Raw genomic sequence first — 19,857 nt, 5'->3', positions numbered from 1 at the left:
TGGTAAGCTTCGGGGCCAGGCTTGCAGTGAGCTGAGATCAGAGCCACTTTCCTCCAGCCTAGGTGACAAGTGAGACTCCATCTCAAAAAAAAAAAAAAAAAATACTCTCTTATTTGGCAGGAGAGCATCTTATGAGAATAATTACCTCTTTTCTTTATTCTTGACTTAGGTGTATGAATTTGTTTGAAAGGTTTGGATGGATATTTTCTGGGGGGATCCCATCATTTCAAGAGCAAAGATTTTTAAAAATCAAAAAAGAACCAATTACAACTCTATCCTTTTCTTTTTGCTTGCATCTTCTGTGGTGTCTATACCCCAGTTAGGGCCAAAAGAAACCACCTAAAAAGGATTCCACCTACCTCAATTAGGCACTGATCAACAATCACCACGTTTCTTTTCCTTACTGCCTGTTCTGCCCCTTCTGGAACTTCTTTTTTTTTTTTTCTTGGTGGCAAATTTATAGCAATAAGCCAAAGCTTGGCCTTGAATTTCAATCCTCCCCCCTTCCCCGCCCACTGAGCATACCTGGGGCAAAGCAAGGCATCTGTCAGCACAGACACTAGTTACATCCACCAAAGAGAGAAGTCCAGGAACATCATGTAAATAACCTGGTCACCCCTTGAATGAATTACGCAGAATCTGTGAACCTACTAACAAGGGATCATCCAGATGGATGGCTTCAGAGACACAGAAATCGCTAGACTTCTAGAAACCTTCTTCGAAGTGGCAGTGGCAGTGCTGGTGAAGTTCTTTACCTGTACCAAAGGCATGGCTCTCCAGGGAGCACAGGCTCCTGCACAAGAACCAGCACTTCATCAGGAAAGGCTGCAGGTCCTAAGTGATGTCCTTGGCTCAGTTTTGTTTCCACAGTAACCGTATGCTGCTTTTCACTGTCATGTTTCAATGTTTTCATAACAGAGTTAAAACTACATACAGAAAACACCTCAAAAATAAACACAAACGTAGTCAAGTCATCTTAAAAGAACGTGAAATCCGTGTGTATGTGTTAGTGGCTGTAAAGAGGGTGTTCTCCTGCTCTCACAAGAACCCGGCTTTCTTCATTTCCAAGAAAAGTGAAGACAGGTACGATCTGAGGAGCTTCTGAACTTCTCTTGGGTGGCCGACTGGGCACAAGTTTCAGTGAACGTATGTTTGGCATCTGTGTTGTATTTTTCAACTTGCAAAACTTCTGTTAAAAACAATGTTTAATGCCAGACCAGAACCAATCCTGTGGTTAACAGCCAAGTTCCCCTAAGTTAAGGCATTTTTTGAAACCTGCTCTGAAGTGACATCCTGTGGTAAACAATGATAAAGGCCAACAGTCTTTACTGAGCAAGAACAGAATCTACTGAAAGATCCTCCATGTGGTTTTTACAACGCTTTCCCAATGCAAGTGCTTTGTTTACCGATGTTTATTAAGTGCTAAGAGTATGACAATTTAAAGACTATTTTTACTGTTGAATACCCAGTCTGATGGGGACTAAATATCTTTTGTATAGATTAATACAATTAAAAATTGATAACTCAATTGATAATAAATATTTGTGACTACATATACATGCTTAAATATGGAATCAAGCAGAGTTTCATTATTAAATGTTGGGTTTTTGTTTCATTTGAGACGGGATCTTGCTTTGTCACCCAGGCTGGAATAGAGTGGCACAATCACAGCTCCCTACAGCCTCATCCTCCCAAGCTCAACCACCCCCATGTCAGCCTCCAGAGTAGCTGGGAACACAGGGACATGCCACCATGCCTAGCTAACATTTTTGTAATTTTTGTAGAGACAGGCTCTCACTATGTCGTCCAGGCTGCTCTTGAACTCCTGGGCTCAAGCAATCTTCCTGCCTCGGCCTCCCAAAGTTCTGGGATTACAGGCATAAGCCACCATGCCCAGCCTTAAATGTTGGGTTTTCTAACTTTCTTACTCCATTCCCTTGACAAATACTTATGGAGTGTATCTATATGCCAGGCACTGAGCTAAGAAGGGGCTATCCTCTTGACTCCTTCCTGAATCTGGAGACCTTTCCAAGAAGGTAGATGATGGCAAAATTCAAAATCTTAAAAAAAAATTATCCTCTGGCTGGGCATGTGGCTCATGCCTGTAATCCCAGCACTTTGGGAGGCTGAGGTGACAGATTGCTTGAGTCCAAGAGTTCAAAACCAGCCTGGCCAACATGTCAAATCCCTGTCTCTACAAAAATTACAAAAATTCATTGGGCATGGTGGCATGAACCTGTAGTCCCACCTACTTGGGAGGCTGAGGTGGGAGGATTGCTTGAGCCTGGGAAATCGAAGGCTGCAGTGACCCAAAACTGTGCCACTGTACTCCAGCCTGTCTGAGGGTCCCTCTGACACACGTCTCTTCTTCTCTCCCAGCTTCTGTTGGAGTGCTGGAGGAGAGGGAGTTAAGGGAAGGGCTCCTGCTGATCATACTACAAAAAGGAAAGACCAGTTGGACCTTAGACTCTGTTTTCCAAAAGAAACATCAATCCTGTAATGAAAATGCTGAAAATATTTTTTAGAGTAATTCAGGCAAAAAGAACAAAAGGACAGTGATACCAGGAGGAAAGATGTAAAAAGGAATTGTGAGCAAAATGATTAAATCTGAGTGTAAATCTAATAAAACACTGAGTGAAGTAATACCAACAGAAAACATTTTACGAACTAGAAAAACTAGAGAAGCAGCTAAATGGTCAGAAGAATAAGTACAGCACAGAATGCTCATGAAATTTGGATACAGTTTTCAACCATAAGGCAAGTCCAATTGGGCCTTAATATAAGCCCCAATAAATTCTAAACAATATTGCACAGACTGTGTTTCTCTGACCATCTTGCAAAAAGTTAGCAAAAGGTAATGAAATACCTTTAAAATAACCCATATGTTTGGAAACTAAATGTTCAGAAATGTGATTGAAGTTAGTGTTTGAAGGTCCTTCTTCTGTTTGGAATATGGTAAAAATATTAACTTGAAGCTTTTAAAAGTGTGTGTGTTAAAATTTCTAGGGTTAACTTTAGAAATAGGGGATGAAAACTTCCAAACTAGGAAAAGGGGGAAAATGAATAAAAATTATAAATCTAAATGAAGGCAAGGACAGAAAGAATGAGAATGTGGGACAAAGACAAGAAAACTCAATCCAAATATATCAATGGAAGCACAATGGATTAATTGTTCCTATTAAAAGAGATTGTCAGATCAGACTTTTTAAAATCCAGGTAAAAGCTCTTTATGTGATAGCAATTCACAAGGGTGAAAAAAAAAATTGAAGATGAAGAGTCACTTCCTGATGCACCTAGTAGCACTGCCTCAAAACATATAATATACAACAAAGGGAAATAGATAAGTGCATAAGGAACACTCATGAAATTTGGATACTGTTTTCAGACATACAGCAAGTCCAATTAGGCCTTAACGTAAGCCCCAGTAAATTCTAAAGGAAAGATATGTACAGACTGTGTTTCTCTGACCATGTTGCAAAGAGTTAGCAATAAGTAACAGAAGTATCCCATATGCTTGGAAACTACATTAAATTTTACTAAATAACTGGGTTTTTAAAAATACATAAAAAGGAAGAACTACTAAGCATTGATGGCAAAAAAAAAAAAAAAAAAAAGCACTAATATCAAAATGTGATAGAGCCAAAGCATTCCTAAGAAAACTTAAATGCATTTATCAAGGAAACAGAAAGGTTAAAAACAAATGAGTATTTAACTCAAAAGCTGGAAAACAAACATCAGAATAAATGCAAAGATATAAGAAGTAAAAATTTTAAAAAAGCAGATAACAACAGAAGATAAAACAGTAGAAATAAAAACAGAGAAGAGGCCGGGCACGGTGGCTCAAGCCTGTAATCCCAGCACTTTGGGAGGCCGAGGCGGGTGGATCACGAGGTCAGGAGATCGAGACCATCCTGGCTAACATGGTGAAACCCCGTCTCTACTAAAAATACAAAAAACTAGCCGGGCGTGGTGGCAGGCGCCTGTAGTCCCAGCTACTCGGAGGCTGAGGTGGGAGAATGGCGTGACCCCGGGAGGCGGAGCTTGCAGTGAGCCGAGATCGCGCCACTGCACTCCAGCCTGGGCGACAGAGCGAGACTCCGTCTCAAAAAAAAAAAAAAAAAAAAAAAACAGAGAAGAGTAACAAACCAAAAGACCAATTCTTTAAAAGATGGACCTCTAGTAAAACTTATCAAGAGTAAAAGATACGAATAAGCATGTACACAATATAAAGGAAACAACTACAATGATTAAAATTAAATTAAACATTAAGAAGCACACTAAAAAATACGATGCTGAGACATTCCTAGAAAAATACATAATTCCAAAACTGACCCAAGAAGAAATAGAGAACTTGAGTATATCAGTGACTACTAAGGAAATTGAAATAACAACATTTTTCCATCCCCCAAATTCCCAGGTGGTTTTATAAACTTTTAAAAAATAGTTTTTATCTTATATAAACTTTTCCAGCAAGAGAGAGAGCTGCCCAGCCTCCATCCACAGGCTAGTGTGACACTGATTCCAATGCCTGATAACAGCAGTAGGAGAAAAGTACAGGTTTGTTCCACTCATGAACGTAGATGTAAAGTTCATTAATAAGGTATTCACTAAATAAGTCCAACAATGTATCTTTTTTAAAACATACCACGAACAAATGAGGTTTATCCCAGGAACACAAGTATGGCTGAACAACATAATACCTATTGATATAATTTGTCATATTAATAAGCAAAAGGACCACCATACCCTTCTATTGTCTGTTACTATGAGTTGTACTTTTTAAAATTCCACATATAAGTAAAATTATGCAGCCCTGGTCTGTGTTTGGCTTCTTTCACTTAGCATAGAAGGATGGTTACCTTCAGGAATCAAGGGGTTGGGAAAATGAGGAGACGTTGGTCAAAGGGCATAAACTTTCAGTTATTAAATGAATAAGTTCTAGAGACCTGAGATATACAATGGTGACTATAGCTAATAATAATGTATATGTACTTGAAACTGGCCGAGAGAGTAGATCCTTATTATTAACACACACATATACACACACAAAGATAACTATGTGAGGGGATATGTAAATTAGCTTGATTATGGTAATCATTTCACAATGCATATGCATAACAAAATATCACATTACATACCATAAATATATACAATTTTTATTTGCCAATTATTCCTCAATAAAGCTGGAGGGAAAAAAGAAACCAAAGGAGAAAATTCATTTGATTATCTTAGTTGATGCAGAAAAATGCATTTCATAAAGTTCAATACTTATTTATGATTTTTTAAAAACTCAGCAAATTATGAGTAGAAAGGAACTTCTTTAGTAAAACTTCGATACCAAAAATCTACCACAAATATTTTACTTAACAGAGAAACTTTAGATGCATTTGCTATAAGATTAGAAAAAAGACAAGGATGCAGATTTTCACTGCTATGTTTAAAACATACTAAAGATATTGGCCAGTGAGTGATATGAAGAACGAAAAATAAGAGATGTAAGTATCAGAAGGGGAGAAAGAATCTATCATTTTTTGCAAGTAATAGAATCATCTACTCAGGACAACTAAGAGAATCAACAGATAAATTATTTGACTTAATAGGAGTTCAGCAAGGTTGCCAGATACAGGGTTATTTTATAAAAATCAACAGTATCGCTCAATTTTAGCAATAACAAATTTTAAAACAAGAGTAAAAAAATCATAAATATCTAAGAATTACCCCAAAATACATTAGCCCTTCATAGAGAAAGCTTTAAAACTCAATAAAGGACACAGACAATGACACAGACCAGTAGAGAGACATTTCATACTCTTGTGTGGGATGGTTTAATATTTTAAAAATGTCACTTCTCAAAGTTAACTTATATATGTAATGCAATTTCTATCAAAATTCCAGTGAACTTAAGTAACTTGATCAACTTAGTCTAAATTTGTATGAAAAAAAATAAAAAGTCCCTTGAACAACTAAAGTCAACTTTGAAAAGGGAAGAAGATTAACTATTCTATTTAAACAAAGAAAAACAAGCTTAAAAATATCTTCAGGTAGGCCGGGCGCGGTGGCTCACACCTGTAATCCCAGCACTTTGGGAGGCTGAGGCGGGTGGATCACGAGGTCAGGAGATCGAGACCATCCTGGCTAACACGGTGAAACCTCGTCTCTACTAAAAATACAATTAGCTGGGCAGGTGTGGTGGTGGGTGCCTGTAGTCCCAGCTACTCGGGAGGCTGAGGCAGGAGAATGGTGTGAACCCAGGAGGCGGAGCTTGCAGTGAGCTGAGATCGCGCCACTGCACTCCAGCCTGGGTGACAGAGCGAGACTCCATCTCAAAAAAAAAAAAAAAAAAAAGTCTTCAGGGAATAGGAACTACACAAAAGGACCTAGCAGCTCTAGAAAGGACCAAACAACTTCTAGAAATAAAAAAATATAATAAACATTCAATGATAGGTCCAGTATTAGATACTGGTGAACAGGTAGTTGTGAAAAACAGATGAAATTATCTATCATGCAAATAAAGTGAAGGAATAGAAAATATGTAGGAGTGGCTAAAAGATGTAGAATCTAGTTGGAGTTCAAGCAGGAGAAAGAAGAATGAGCCAAAAGCAATACTTGAGGAGATAATAACTGAGAATTTTCCAGAACTGATGAAAGACATGTGATATTCCAGATTCCCTACAAATGCCAAAGAACATAAACAAAAACGTTCTTTCTTACCTAGACGTATTTAGACTTACTTAGACAAATTTTAATAAGTGGAACATTACCAAGGATAAATGGAAAAAATCTTACATATATTCAGAAGGAAGGAAAAAAAAGGACAAATTACCTTTGAAGAGTGACTGGTAGATTGACAGCTAAATTTTCATCAGGAAGAATAGAAAACAAAAAACAACTGAATAATTTATTTGATGTATAATAGAAAAAGTTTTGCCAACATGGTATTCTTCACCCAGCAAAATTCAAGAATAAGGGTTGAATGGGCATTTTCATAAAGCAAAAATTCAACCTCAAGTTTTAAAATAAAGAACACCAACACATTATGTGGTTGGGGTAGGCCAATGGAATTCAAGGATCTTAGATCTATATACTCTGGAGAAAAAGTAACAGTAAATTAAATTTAGGCTTAGAAATTTACACATTATGTAAAAGTCATACTAGATTAACACTAAATTAAATTTAGACTTAGAAATTTACACGTTATGGTTTCTAAGTTAATCAGTAAATGAAAAAGAAAGAGAGTATATAACTACAAATGAGTAGAGGTAAAAATACAATAAAAATACTTATGCAAAACAAAAAGAATGAGAAAAAGAAAACAAAATGGTTGGGGCACACAGAAAGTACAAAACAAATTAGTAGATATAATCCGAATATGCGGGGAAGTACATGAAATATAAATGGACTAAATACTCCAGTTAAAAGACATACTATGAAATAAGGGGCAAGGAAGTCCAACTACAGGCTGTTTACAAGTTATATATATAACAATATATAACATTAGGAAACACATACACATACGTCAGTCATAAGAAGACTTTTAGAAATTATACCATGCAAATTCTAAACAAAATAAACAGACTTTAAGACAAAAACATGACCAGATATAGGGGTCATCACTTCATAATGATAAGAGTTTTAATATGCCATAAGGTAAATACATAATAAGGTAACTATTTTACTTTTATCTAAAGACTTATTCTTTTCTTGTTTTTTTTTTTTTTTTTTTTTGAGATGGAGTCTCACTCTGTCGCCCAGACTGGAGTGCCATGGCACAACCTTGGCTGACCGCAACCTCCACCTCCTGGGTTCAAGTGATTCTCTCGCCTCAGCCTCACGAGTAGCTGGGATTACAGCCATGCACCACCACACCTAGCTAATTTTTGTATTTTTAGTAGAGACAGGGTTTCATCATGTTGGTCAGGCCGGTCTTGAACTCCTGACCTCAAGTGATCCACCCGCCTCAGCCTCCCAAAGTGCTGGGATTACAGGTATGAGCCACCACGCCTGGCCTAAAGACTTATTCTTTAGAAAAAAGATTTGTAGGAAGCAAAAATTGAACAGAACCAGAAGAAAAAACTGGCAAATCTGCAATCACAATGAAAGGTTTTAATACACTTCTCTCAGCACTTGATATAATAAGTAGACTAATTAAAAAATAGTAAGAATATAAGATTTGAAGAACATAGTTAAGAAAAGTAACCTAATGAATATGCATATATAGAGAGACACTGTACCCAACGATTGTGAAATATACTCTTTTAACCACAAATTAATATTTTTAAAAATTGGCATATACTAAGCCATGAAGTACATCTCAAAATTTCAAAAGGCATAATCATACAGACTATGTTCTCTAGTCACAATGTAATCAAACTAGAAAACAACAACTAAAAGATAGCTAAGAACTCCTATACCACTAAGAATTAACAAATGTATTTCTAACCAACATCTGGGTCAATAAAGAAATAAAAAAATAATAATATTTTAGGCTGGGCATGGTGGCTCATGCCTGAAATCTCAGCACTTTGGGAGTCCAAGGCAGGCAGATCACCTGAGGTCAGGAGTTCAAGACCAGCCCGGCCAACATGGTGAAACCCCGCCTCTATTAAAAATACAAAATTAGTCAGTCATGGTGGCACATGCCTGTAATCCCAGCTACTCGGGAGGCTGAAGCAGGAGAATTGCTTGAACCCGGGAGATGGAGGTTGCAATGAGCCAAGATCACGCCACTGCACTCCAGCCTGGGTGACAGAGCGAGACTCCATCTCAAAATAAAATAAAATAAAAAATTAAAAAATTAAAAAATAATATTTTAAAGTAAATAATGACAAATATTATATATTATAATGTGTGAAATTCACTTAAAGCAGTACTTAGAGAGAAATGAATAGCATTAAATATAGTAATATAGGAAATAATATATGATCATATGTTTTTGGTAAGAATTTCATATGACTAACCACAGAGAAAAGATTGATGAAATAGAATTTATTAAAATTAAAAGCTTTGGTGTATTAAAAAAGCAATCTTAAACACATTATACAGAGAGAGAAGTACAGACCACACAGTGGAAGAAGATATTTACAAGCCACATAATCAAGGACGAGTGTCCAGAATGTATTACAAAGAATTCCTAGGAATCAATATAAGAAGATAATTCTATAGACAACTAGGCAAGACATGTTAGCCACTACACAAAAGAGGAAATTAAAATGGCTAATAAACACATAAAACTATGCTAAACTTCAATCAGGGATATTTGAATTAAAACTTCAGTGTCCACACACACACACATCAGAAATTTGAAATACCAAGTGTTGGTGAGGATATGAAGCAACAGGGCTCTCATACACAGCCAGTGGAAAAGTAACAGATACAGTGACTTTGAGAAAGTTTGGCATATGTAAAATTGTTAAAGGTATGCATATTCTGTAACCCAGCAATTATACTCCTAAAAATGTACCTAGACAAGATTTTTAACATGTGTGTCAGGAGAAATGGGCATGATTCTTCATAGTGGCATTATTTCTAACAACCCAAACTGCAAAAATCCAAACATCCCACAGCACTGGAATGGCTTTTTAAATGTGGTATTTTCATGTAACTGAATGCTAAAGAAATATACTTCACTTACACATATTAGCATGAATGGATCTCACAAATGACTGAGCAAAAGAAGCCATATATAATATATACAGTATAATGTCATTTGTTTACATTTAAAATCAGATAAAACTAAACTGTATATTATTTAGGGATATATACGGAGAAAGCAAAAGTATAAAGAGAAGTAACTGAAGGGTTTTTACAAAAGTCCTAAGTCATTACCTCTATAAGGGGTGAAAGAAATTAATAAGTAACAATCTGGTATGGAAGGATTGTAAGCCAATGGCAATTTTCTAGTTCCCAGTTTGAGCTGTGGTTACACAGATGTTCTCTTTATAGTCATTCTTTAAACTGTACACATCTATCTCTTCTGAATGTATGGAATTCCCCCAACGCACAAATGAACAAAAAAGCAGAGATTCAGACATAAAATTAAGGGGAGGGGGTGGGATGGATTTCAGGTAAAGCATACCAGGATTTTGAAAGCAATAGTAATGTTATATTTCTAAAACTGGATGATGGCTTGCAGGTATTTGTTGCATTAATTTTCTAAATATCCTACACATATTTATAACCAGTTGAATCCTTTCTATATGTAATTTTTAAAAGTAGAGAAAAAATGCAGTCAAGAAACATCATAAACAGTAGAAAAGTATTATATCATTACATTGTATTATATACAACATTGTGGACCAGGCTGGGAATCTTGATACCACTCTTAACATGAGTAAATGAACTCAGACGTTTTAATAATTTGACCACACAATGTTTTAGAACATTTCTTATAAACTGCAAGTACATGCTTGAGAATGAAATAAGCTCTGGATGAGATCCTTAGGAAAGTACCCGCACTGTGCCCTCCTCTGAGGCTGGAGAGAAGGTGTGACTGGCTGGTGGGATTCAGGTCCCAGGCTATACCTTCCTTGGCACAAGAGGTCCTGGTTCCTGAATGGAGCCTCCCATTTTTCCTCCTAACCTTCATGAACATTTAGAACTAGTAAGCAGCTCACACTCCTCCCTCCACGGCCTGGCAAAAGTCACTGTGCAAAGTGACTTGATCTGCCATCTGAGTAACAGCCCAGTCTGCCAAGATCAGATTAATTTCATTTTATTCTGCCCCCCCCAAAAAAAAAAAAAAAAAAAAGGACTATTCTCTCACCTCTGTCTTCCAAGTTTTGCAGCTTGTGTTTCAAGCTAGTACTTTCCATTACCGATTCTTGGTTCACAATCTTAAAAACAAAACAGACCACAAATATATGTCCTTTCTGGCAAAGCAGGAAACAGGTGGTGTTATATTACCCCGTCAGAAGGAATAGCCAATGTGTTATGCAAATATGACATTAATTCTGGAAAATCAGATGAATAACCAACAATTAAATGGTACCTTAGATATGTTTTCTTCATCTTCTGGGTGCTCCAAGGAAGTGAGCTTGCTCAGTGAGTGAGGACCTTGAAGCTCTGAGCATTAGAGAGAAGTTTCAAGTGAATACATGCCAAGTAACAAAGCAATAAGAATTCACGATCATTCTAGATATTAAATCTCATCATCAAAAAAAGGGACCCAGTTCTAAGTGAAACAAAAATCTACTGACTGTATCTTCGGGACATGAATTCTTATTAGGTTTGTACATCTGTAGGTAAGATTAACAGCCAGTTACTTCAACTAGATCGGCACCCATCTGGCCTCCAATAACATGGGCAGGGATTCTTCCACCTCTATCTTGTGATTCTTCTCTTCTCTCCCTTAGAATCCCCTCCCTTATTGCCTCTTACTCTTTTCTGATGATTTGATATACATATACATGGTGTAATGATGATCACTTTCAAATCAATGAACACATCCATCACTGCCTGTGCTGTAGATCCCAGAACTTGTTCATGTTATGCCTGAAAGTTTATATCCTTCGAGGACCATCTCCTCTTTCCCCCCACCTCCTAGCACCTGGCAACCACTGTTCTACTCTGTTTCTATGGGTTTGATTTTTTTACATTCCGTGTATATGTGAGATTATATAGTATTTGTCCTTTAGTGACTAGCTTATTTCACTTAACATAATGACCTCCAGGTTTATCCATGTTGTTGTATATGGCCTGATTTCCTTCTTAAGGCTGAATAGTATTCCATTGTTTATATATACCACATTTTCTATATTCACTCATCCACTGACTGATACTTAGGCTGATTCCACACCCTGGCTATTGTGAATAATGCTGCAATAAACATGGAAGTGCAGCTATCTCTTCAAGATGCTGATTTTATCTCCTTTGTATATATACATGGAAGTGGGATTGAAGGATTCTATACAATTCTAATTTTTTTGAGAAAACGCCATACTGTTTTCCACAATGGTTGCATCAATTTACATTCCCACCAACAACGTACAATTGTTCCCTTCTCTCCATACCCTTGCCAACACTTGTTATCTCTTGTGTTTTTGATAATAGCTATCTGGACAGGTGTGAGATATCACATTATGGTTTTGATTTGCATTTCTCTAATGATCAGTGATGTTGAGTACATATACCCACCATTAGCTATTTGCGCATCTTTTCTGGAAAAATGTCTATCCAGCTTCTTTACCCATTTTTAATTAGGTTATGTGTTTTCTTGCTTTTGAATTGTGGAAGTTATTTTGAGTATTAACCCCTAACCTATTATCAGATATATGATTTGCAAATATTTTCTCCCATTCTTTAGGTTGTCTTTCCATTTGATTGATTGCTTTCTTTGCTGTGCACAAGATTTTTAGTATGACACAGTCCCAAAAGTTTATTGTGCTATTAGGGTTGTATGCAAAAAATCATTGCTGAGACCAATGTCAAAGAGCTGTTTCCCTATTTTTGTCTAGTAGTTGTACAGTTTTAGATCTTAAAGTCTTAATCTATTTTGAGTTGATTTTTGTATATGGTGTAAGAGAGGGGTCCAATTTCATTGTTTAGTATGTGGATAACCAGTTTTCCCAACACATTTATTGAAGAGGCTTTCCTTTCCACATGGTGTATTCTTGGTGCCCTTTTCATAAATTAAGTGGCCATATATATGTGTAGGTTTATGTCTGGGCTGATAATGTTATCTTGGCCTTATGTGCCTGTCTCTATGGCAGTACTATACTGTTTTGATTACTATAGTTTTTAAATACACTTTGAAATCAAAAAGTGTGATGCCTCCAGCTATATTCCTCTTTCTCAACATTGCTTTGGTTATTTAGGGTCTTTTGTGGTTCCATATAAATTTTAGAATAGTTTTTTCTATTTCTGTGAAAAATGCCAGTAGAAATTTGATAGCAATTGAATTGAATCTGTGTATTGCTTTGGATAATGAGGACATTTTAACAATATTAATTCTTCCAATCCATGTACATAGGATATTCTTCCATTTATGTCTTCAATTAATTTCATCAATGTCTTATAGTTTTCAGATTATGATCTTTCATCTCCTTGGTTATTTTTGTGTTTTTTGTAAGCTATTATAAGTGAGATTTTTTCTTTTTTCTTTTTTTTTGAGATGGAGTCTCACTGTGTCACCCAGGCTGAAGTGCCGTGGCATGATCTCAGCTCACTGCAACCTGTGCCTCCTGGGTTCAAGCGATTCTCCTGCCTCAGCCTCCCGAGTAGCTGGGACTACAACAGTGTGCCACCACGCTCGGCTAATTTTTTGTATTTTTAGTAGAGATGGGGTTTCACTGTGTTAGCTGGGATGGTCTTGATCTCCTGACGTCATGATCCGCCTGCCTCAGCGTCCCAAAGTACTGGGATTACAGGCGTGAGCCACCACACCTGGCCAAGATTTTCTTGATTTCTTTCTTAGTTTATTGTTAGTGTCTAGAAATGCAACTCATTTTTGTTTTGTTGTCGTTTTGTTGAAACCCAGAAGCAAACTCCACAACTGATTTTTGTATGTTGATTTTGTATCCTGCAATTTTACTGAATTCATTTATTAGTTCTAACAGTTTTTTGGTAAAGCCTTTAGGGTTTGATATATGTAAAATCATGTCATCTTTAAACAAAAACAATTTAACATCTTCTAATTTTGATGTCTTTTATTTCTTTTCCTTGCCTGGATAGAACTGGGTAGGACTTCCAGTACTATGTTAAACAGAAGTGGCAAGAGTAGGCACCTTTGTCTTATTCCTGATCTCAGAAGAAAAGCTTTCAGCTTTTCACCAGTGAGTGGAATGCTGGCTATAGGCTTGTCATATATTCAGGTACATTCCATATGTACCTAATTTATTGAGAGTTATTACGAAAGGAAGTTAAATTTTGTCAAATGCTTTTTTGCATCTATTGAGATGATTCTAGGAATTTAACCTTCATTCTGTTAATGTGGTTTATCATATTTATTGATTTGTGTATGTGGAACCTTCCTTGAATCTCAGGGATAAATCCTACTTTATCATGGTATATAGTCCTTTTAATGTGCTATTTAGTAAGTTTCGTTAGTATTTTCGAAGGTTTTTACATATACGTTCATCAGGGACATTGGTCTGTAATTTTCTTTTCTTGTAGCATTCTTATCTGGCTTTGACAAGAGGGTAAAGATGGCCTCATAAAATGGGTTTGGAAGTGTTCTCTCCACTTCAGTTTTTCAGAAGACTTTGAAAAGGATTGGTGTTAATTTTTCTTTAAATACTTGGTAGAGTTCACCAATGACACCGTCTGGCCCTGGGCTACTCTCTGTTGGGAGGTTTGATTACTGATTTGATCCCTTTACTCATTCTGGGTCTCTTCAGCTTTTCTATTTCTTCATATTCAGTCTTGGTAGGTCACGTTTCTAGAAATTCATCCATTTCTTTTAGGTTATCCGATTTGTTGGTGTATAATTTGTTTGTTGTAATTGCTTATGATCCTTTGTAGTTCTGCGGTATCCGTTGTAATGTCTCCTTTTTCATATATAAAATTCTTTTTCTTTTGAGTCCTCTCCCTTTTTCTCTAGCTAAAGGTCTGTCAATTTCACTCTTTCCAAATACAAATTCTTAGTTTCATTGATCATTTCTATTGTCTTTTCTAGTATCTATTTCATTTATTTATGCTTTAATATTTGTTATTTTCTTCGTTAAGCTGACTTTGGGTTTAGTTTCTTCTTTTTTCAGTTTCTTGAGGGGTGAAGTTATTTGAGATTTTTCTTTTTTCTTAATGTAGGTATTTATTGCTATAAACTTACCTTTTAACACTGCTCTTGCTGCATCCCGTAAATTTTGGTATGTTTCAATTTTCATTTATCTCAAGATTTTTAAATTTCCCTTTTAATTTCTTTGATCCATTGGTTATTCAGGAGTGTGTTAATTTCCATGTATTTTTGAATTTTCCAATCTTCCTCCTGTTATTATTTCTAGTTTCTTTTTTTTTTGTTTGTTTTTTTTTGAGACGGAGTCTTACTGTGTCGCCCAGGCTGGAGTGCAGTGGCCGGATCTCAGCTCACTGCAAGCTCCGCCTCCCGGGTTCACGCCATTCTCCTGCCTCAGCCTCCCAAGTAGCTGGGACTACAGGTGCCCACCACCTCACCCAGCTAGTTTTTTGTATTTTTTAGTAGAGACGGGGTTTCACCGTGTTAGCCGGGATGGTCTCGATCTCCTGACCTCGTGATCCGCCCGTCTCAGCCTCCCAAAGTGCTGGGATTACAGGCTTGAGCCATTTCTAGTTTCATACTGCTGTGATCAGAAAAGATCTCTAAGATTATTTCAGTCTTTTCAAATTTGTTAAGATGTATTTTGTGGCCCAACATATGATCAATTCTGGAGAATGTCCCATGTGCACTGTGCACTGCAGAAGAGTATGTGTTCCACTGTGAGATGGAATGTTCTGTATATGTTAGTTAGATTCATCTGGTCTACTGTATTATTCAAGTCCACTGTTTTCTTATTGATTTTCTATCTGGATAATCTATGGACTGTTGAAGGTGGGGAAATTAAAGAACTCTGTTATTGTATTGCTATTTCTCTCTTCAGTTCTGTTAATATTTGCTTTATATTTTTAGGTGCTGTAATGTTGGGTTCATATATATATTTACAATTGCTATTTCCTGTTGATGAATTAACCCTTTTATCATCATCTAGTCTTTGTCTCTTGTGACAAATTTTGACAGAAAGTCTATTTTGCCTGATGTAGATGTAGCCACATCCCTGCTCTCTTTTGATTGCCATTTGCATGGACTATCTTTTTCCAACCCTTCACTTTCAGTTTATACCTGTCCTTAAGGTAAAGTGAGTCCCCTGTAAACAGCATATTGCTGAATCTCATTTTTTTCTATCCATTCAACCACTCTGTGTCTTTCGATTGGAGAATTTAATCCATTTAAAGTAATTATTGGTAGGTAAGAACTTAGCATTGCCATCTTGTTGATTGTTACTTTTTGGTAGTAACTTTGTTCCTTTCTTCCCTCTCTTGCTCTCTTCCTTTCTTTTATTCTGTTTTTCTTTTTTTTTTTTTTTCTTTGTGAGATAGAGTCTCACTCTGTTACCCAGGCTGGAGTGCAGTGGCACAATCTCAGCTCACTGCAACCTCCACCACCCAGTTCAAGCAATTCTCCTCTCAGCCTCCCAAGCAGCTAGGACTACAGGCGCCTGCCACCACATCTGGCTAATTTTTGTATTTTGAGTAGAGATGAGATTTACCATATTGGTCAGGCTGGTCTCGAATTCCTGACCTCAGGTGATCCACCTGCCTCAGCCTCCCAAAGTGCTGGGATTACAGGAGGGAGCCACTGCACCTGACCCCTTTTATTCTTGAATGTTACATTTTCCTCTCTACTTTTTTATTTTCCCTATTTATTTTCTTCCAGTGGCAGCTACACTAACAGATTGTTATTGAAGTACTTACTAAATATCATTGTATGCCTGGCAATGTACTGAACTGCAGAATAATAAACAATATTAATATTGTTATTAACAAACAAAATCATATTCTTAACAAACTTAAAAAAGGAGACAGCGAAAATAAAATACCTTGAGGGTTAAGAAAAAGCCTATAGGTTAAGGGTGGGCAAACTCTGGCCCCCAAGCCAAATCCAGTCTGCTACTCATTTTATAAATAAAGTTTTATGGAAAGACAGCTAGCCCATTGGCTTACATCTTATCCATGGCCAATTTTGTGCAACAACCGCACAGTTGAATAGTTACAACAGAAACCATATGGATCAAGGCCAGCTGTGGTGACTCACGCCTGTAATCCCAGCACTTTGGGAGGGCAAGGTGGGCAGATCACTTGAGGTCAGGAGTTCCAGAATGGACTGGCCAACATGGCAAAACTCCATCTCAACTAAAAATACAAAAATTAGCCGGGTATGGGAGGCTGAGGCAGGAGAATTGCTTGAACCTGGGAGGCGGACGTTGCAGTGAGCTGGGATCACACCATTGCACTCCAGCCTGGGCGACAGAGCAAGACTCCATGTCAAAAAAAAAAAAAGACAAGAAAAAGAAACCATATGGGTCAAAAAGCAAAAAATAATTACTATTGGAACCTTAGAAAAAATGTTTGCCAACCCCTGCTACAGGTCATAATTTGAGATGTCTTGCTTCTTTAAAAAAAGAAGAGACCAGCAATTCTTGGGCACAAGCTGATCTCAAATGGCAAAGCAAAATTAAAACATCATATCCTCTGTTATTTTCTAATAAGAGACATTAAGGTAAAGAACAATGTTATCTTCATATTTTCTTTAATATATATTAAAATGAAAATGTTTTGTTTACTTCAAACTTCCTTTCCCGAATACAAATTTTTTTCTATGTAAGTCAACAGAAAATCATGTACCTGTTTTCTGAGCAGAATCTTCAGGAGTCGAAAAAGCAAAACTATCTTGGAATTTTTTTTCAGAAGTCTTTGGAGATACGGTGTTATTTTGATTGGGTATGTCTTTCTGTGATGGTGACAGAAGCTTAGCCTAAAATATAGTTAAAGTGTTAACATTCATAACAATTCAAAACAAGTTATCAAAATATTCTAAGACATTTTCAATAGTACTTTAAGAAGCTTAAGTATTAGGTTTACTCCATTTGAAAATAAATGCTAATTCTATTCAGAATTTCTGTGTGTTTTTAGTTGAGGGGTGGATATTAGCTTAATGCTATGGTACTGAATCTGAACTAGATCATTAATTCTTTCAGGAGACACAGAAATGAAAATCTCCTGAATCCTTGGAAATCATAAATTCTGTTAGGTAAAAAGAGAGAGGCTGGCACCTGATCCTAGACTCTGGTTTTCACAGTTGAAAAGGATCTTATAGATTCTTAAATTTCCAATTTCCAGTTATCTTTTTTTGTTTCAGATGGAGTCACTCTGCCACCCAGGCTAGAGTGCAGTAGCATGATCTCAACTCACTGCAACCTCCACCTACTGAGTTCAAGCAATTCTCGTGCCTCAGCCTTGTGAGTAGCTGGAATTACAGGCATGTGCCACCACGCCCAGCTAATTTTTTTGTATTTTTAGTAGAGATGGGGTTTCGCCATGTTGGCCAGGCTGGCCTCAAACTCCTGACCTCAGGTGATCTGCCCGCCTCTGCCTCCCAAAGTGATGGGATTACAGGCGTGTGCCACCGCACCCAGCCAATTTCCAGTTATCTTCTAATTGCTCTGCATTAAAGTACTGCTCCACTCAAATGGACAATAGATTCAAACCTTGACTCTGAACTATTTTCAATGTATACATTGAGATAGAAATGTTTTCCTTAGGAACTACAACATTACTATTTTTATTAATTTAAAATTACCTTAAAGACATTTTCAAATAATAGTACTTTTATTAAATACATTAATAAAAACCAAAGGGGAAGGAGAATAAAGCAAGCTTATTTCAGAGATTTAGTTAAGAGAGAGACAGAGTGCACGAGACAGAAACAGAGGGAATGTGCCTGTCTAAAGTCCTAGGGTCAAAGCCAAGTGTCTACTCATTGAAACATGCCTGCTCTACCTGCCTCTATTGTATTACAGCATGAGAACTGATCTGCCTAATGATCCTAGTGAAAATCCTAAATGATCAATGATTCAATTATATTTCCTTTACTCAGCTTACTAAGAAATAAAATATCTAACAATTAGAATTAGTGTAAGGGGACACTAGATTTAAATTTTAATTAGCAGGAAAATTACATTAACTAAATCCTTCCTTCTTGAGGTACTCTGGTTAAGTGAGATTTTACTGCAGTAAATAAAATACTGACTGCAATTTTTTTTTTTTTTTTTTTTTTGAGACAGAGTCTCGCTCTGTCGCCCAGGCTGGAGTGCAGTGGCCGGATCTCAGCTCACTTGCATTTTTACTGAATAGGAAATTTCTCCTTTTGCTTTCCATTCAAAGTTTGGTATAAATGCTATTGAGCTTCTCTTTTTAAATTTTCAAAGACACATCTAATAAACAATAGCCACAAAAAAATAAATGCTAAGATCATAAGATCCCTGAATTGGAAGAACATGAAGTCATATTTCAGTAGATAACTCTAAGTGTGGTCTCAAAGTGTGGTCTACACTGGGGCATGAGCAGTATCTGGAAACTGGATGGAAACGCAAATTCTCAAGTCCCATCTATTCAATTCAAAACTCTAGGGACAGGACCCAGCAATCTATGTTTTAGCAAGCCATCCTGGTCATTGTGATGGCCACTGGTGTTTGAGAACCACTGCTCTACATCAGGGGTTGGCAAACTCTAGTCTGTTGCTGTTCTTGCAAACAAAGTTTTATTAGAACACAGCATACCCATGTGTTTCCATTCTGTCTCTGGCTGTTTTCTGGCTACAAAGGCTGAGGTGAGTAGTTGCCACAGAGATTGCATGGTTCAGAAAGCCTCAAGTATTTACTATCTGGCCCTTTACAGAAAAAATGTGCTGACCTGTGCTGTAAATTATCTTATACAAGAGAGAAGTATAATTTTGAATACCAGTATTTGTAGAAAATCAGCAATGCCCTCACTGAAAATCAACATAGATTTCTTGCCAGAGGCACAGCTTAAATTTATCGATTTTTGAAACTGTGGCCAGGCGCGGTGGCTCATGCCTATAATCCCAGCACTTTGGGAAGCCAAGGCAGGTGGATCACTTAAGGTCAGGAGTTCGAAACCAGCCTGGCCAACATGGCAAAACCCTGTCTCTACTAAAAATACAAACATTAGCTGGGCATGGTGGCAGGGGCCTGTAATCCCAGCTGCTCAGGAGGCTGAGGCAGGAAAATCACTTGAACCTGAGAGGCGGTGGTTGCAGTGAACTGAGATCACACTGTTGCACTTCAACCTGGACGACAGAGCAAGGCTGTCTCAAAAAAAAAAAAAAGATTT

The 19,857-nt window shown here is 37.0% G+C and overlaps 1 protein-coding gene across 1 annotated transcript in view; it reads right to left on the bottom strand.

Annotated features, from left to right (window-relative positions):
* The window catches only part of SYCP2L (synaptonemal complex protein 2 like), a 79,357-nt gene that overhangs the window by 20,942 nt on the left and 38,558 nt on the right, over nt 1–19,857 (bottom strand). The window contains exons 18-20 of the mRNA XM_031666909.1: nt 17,350–17,479; nt 10,988–11,061; nt 10,763–10,832 (exon numbers count right to left, since the gene is read on the bottom strand). Of these exons, the coding sequence (XP_031522769.1) occupies nt 10,763–10,832; nt 10,988–11,061; nt 17,350–17,479 (274 nt within the window). The remainder of the gene's footprint in view (nt 1–10,762; nt 10,833–10,987; nt 11,062–17,349; nt 17,480–19,857) is intronic.

The sequence above is a fragment of the Papio anubis genome, chromosome 6, assembly GCF_008728515.1.
Source record: "Papio anubis isolate 15944 chromosome 6, Panubis1.0, whole genome shotgun sequence".
Taxonomy (NCBI): Eukaryota; Metazoa; Chordata; class Mammalia; order Primates; family Cercopithecidae; genus Papio; species Papio anubis.
Note: the sequence above shows the minus strand (reverse complement) of the source record. Positions and strands in the feature narration are given on the sequence as shown.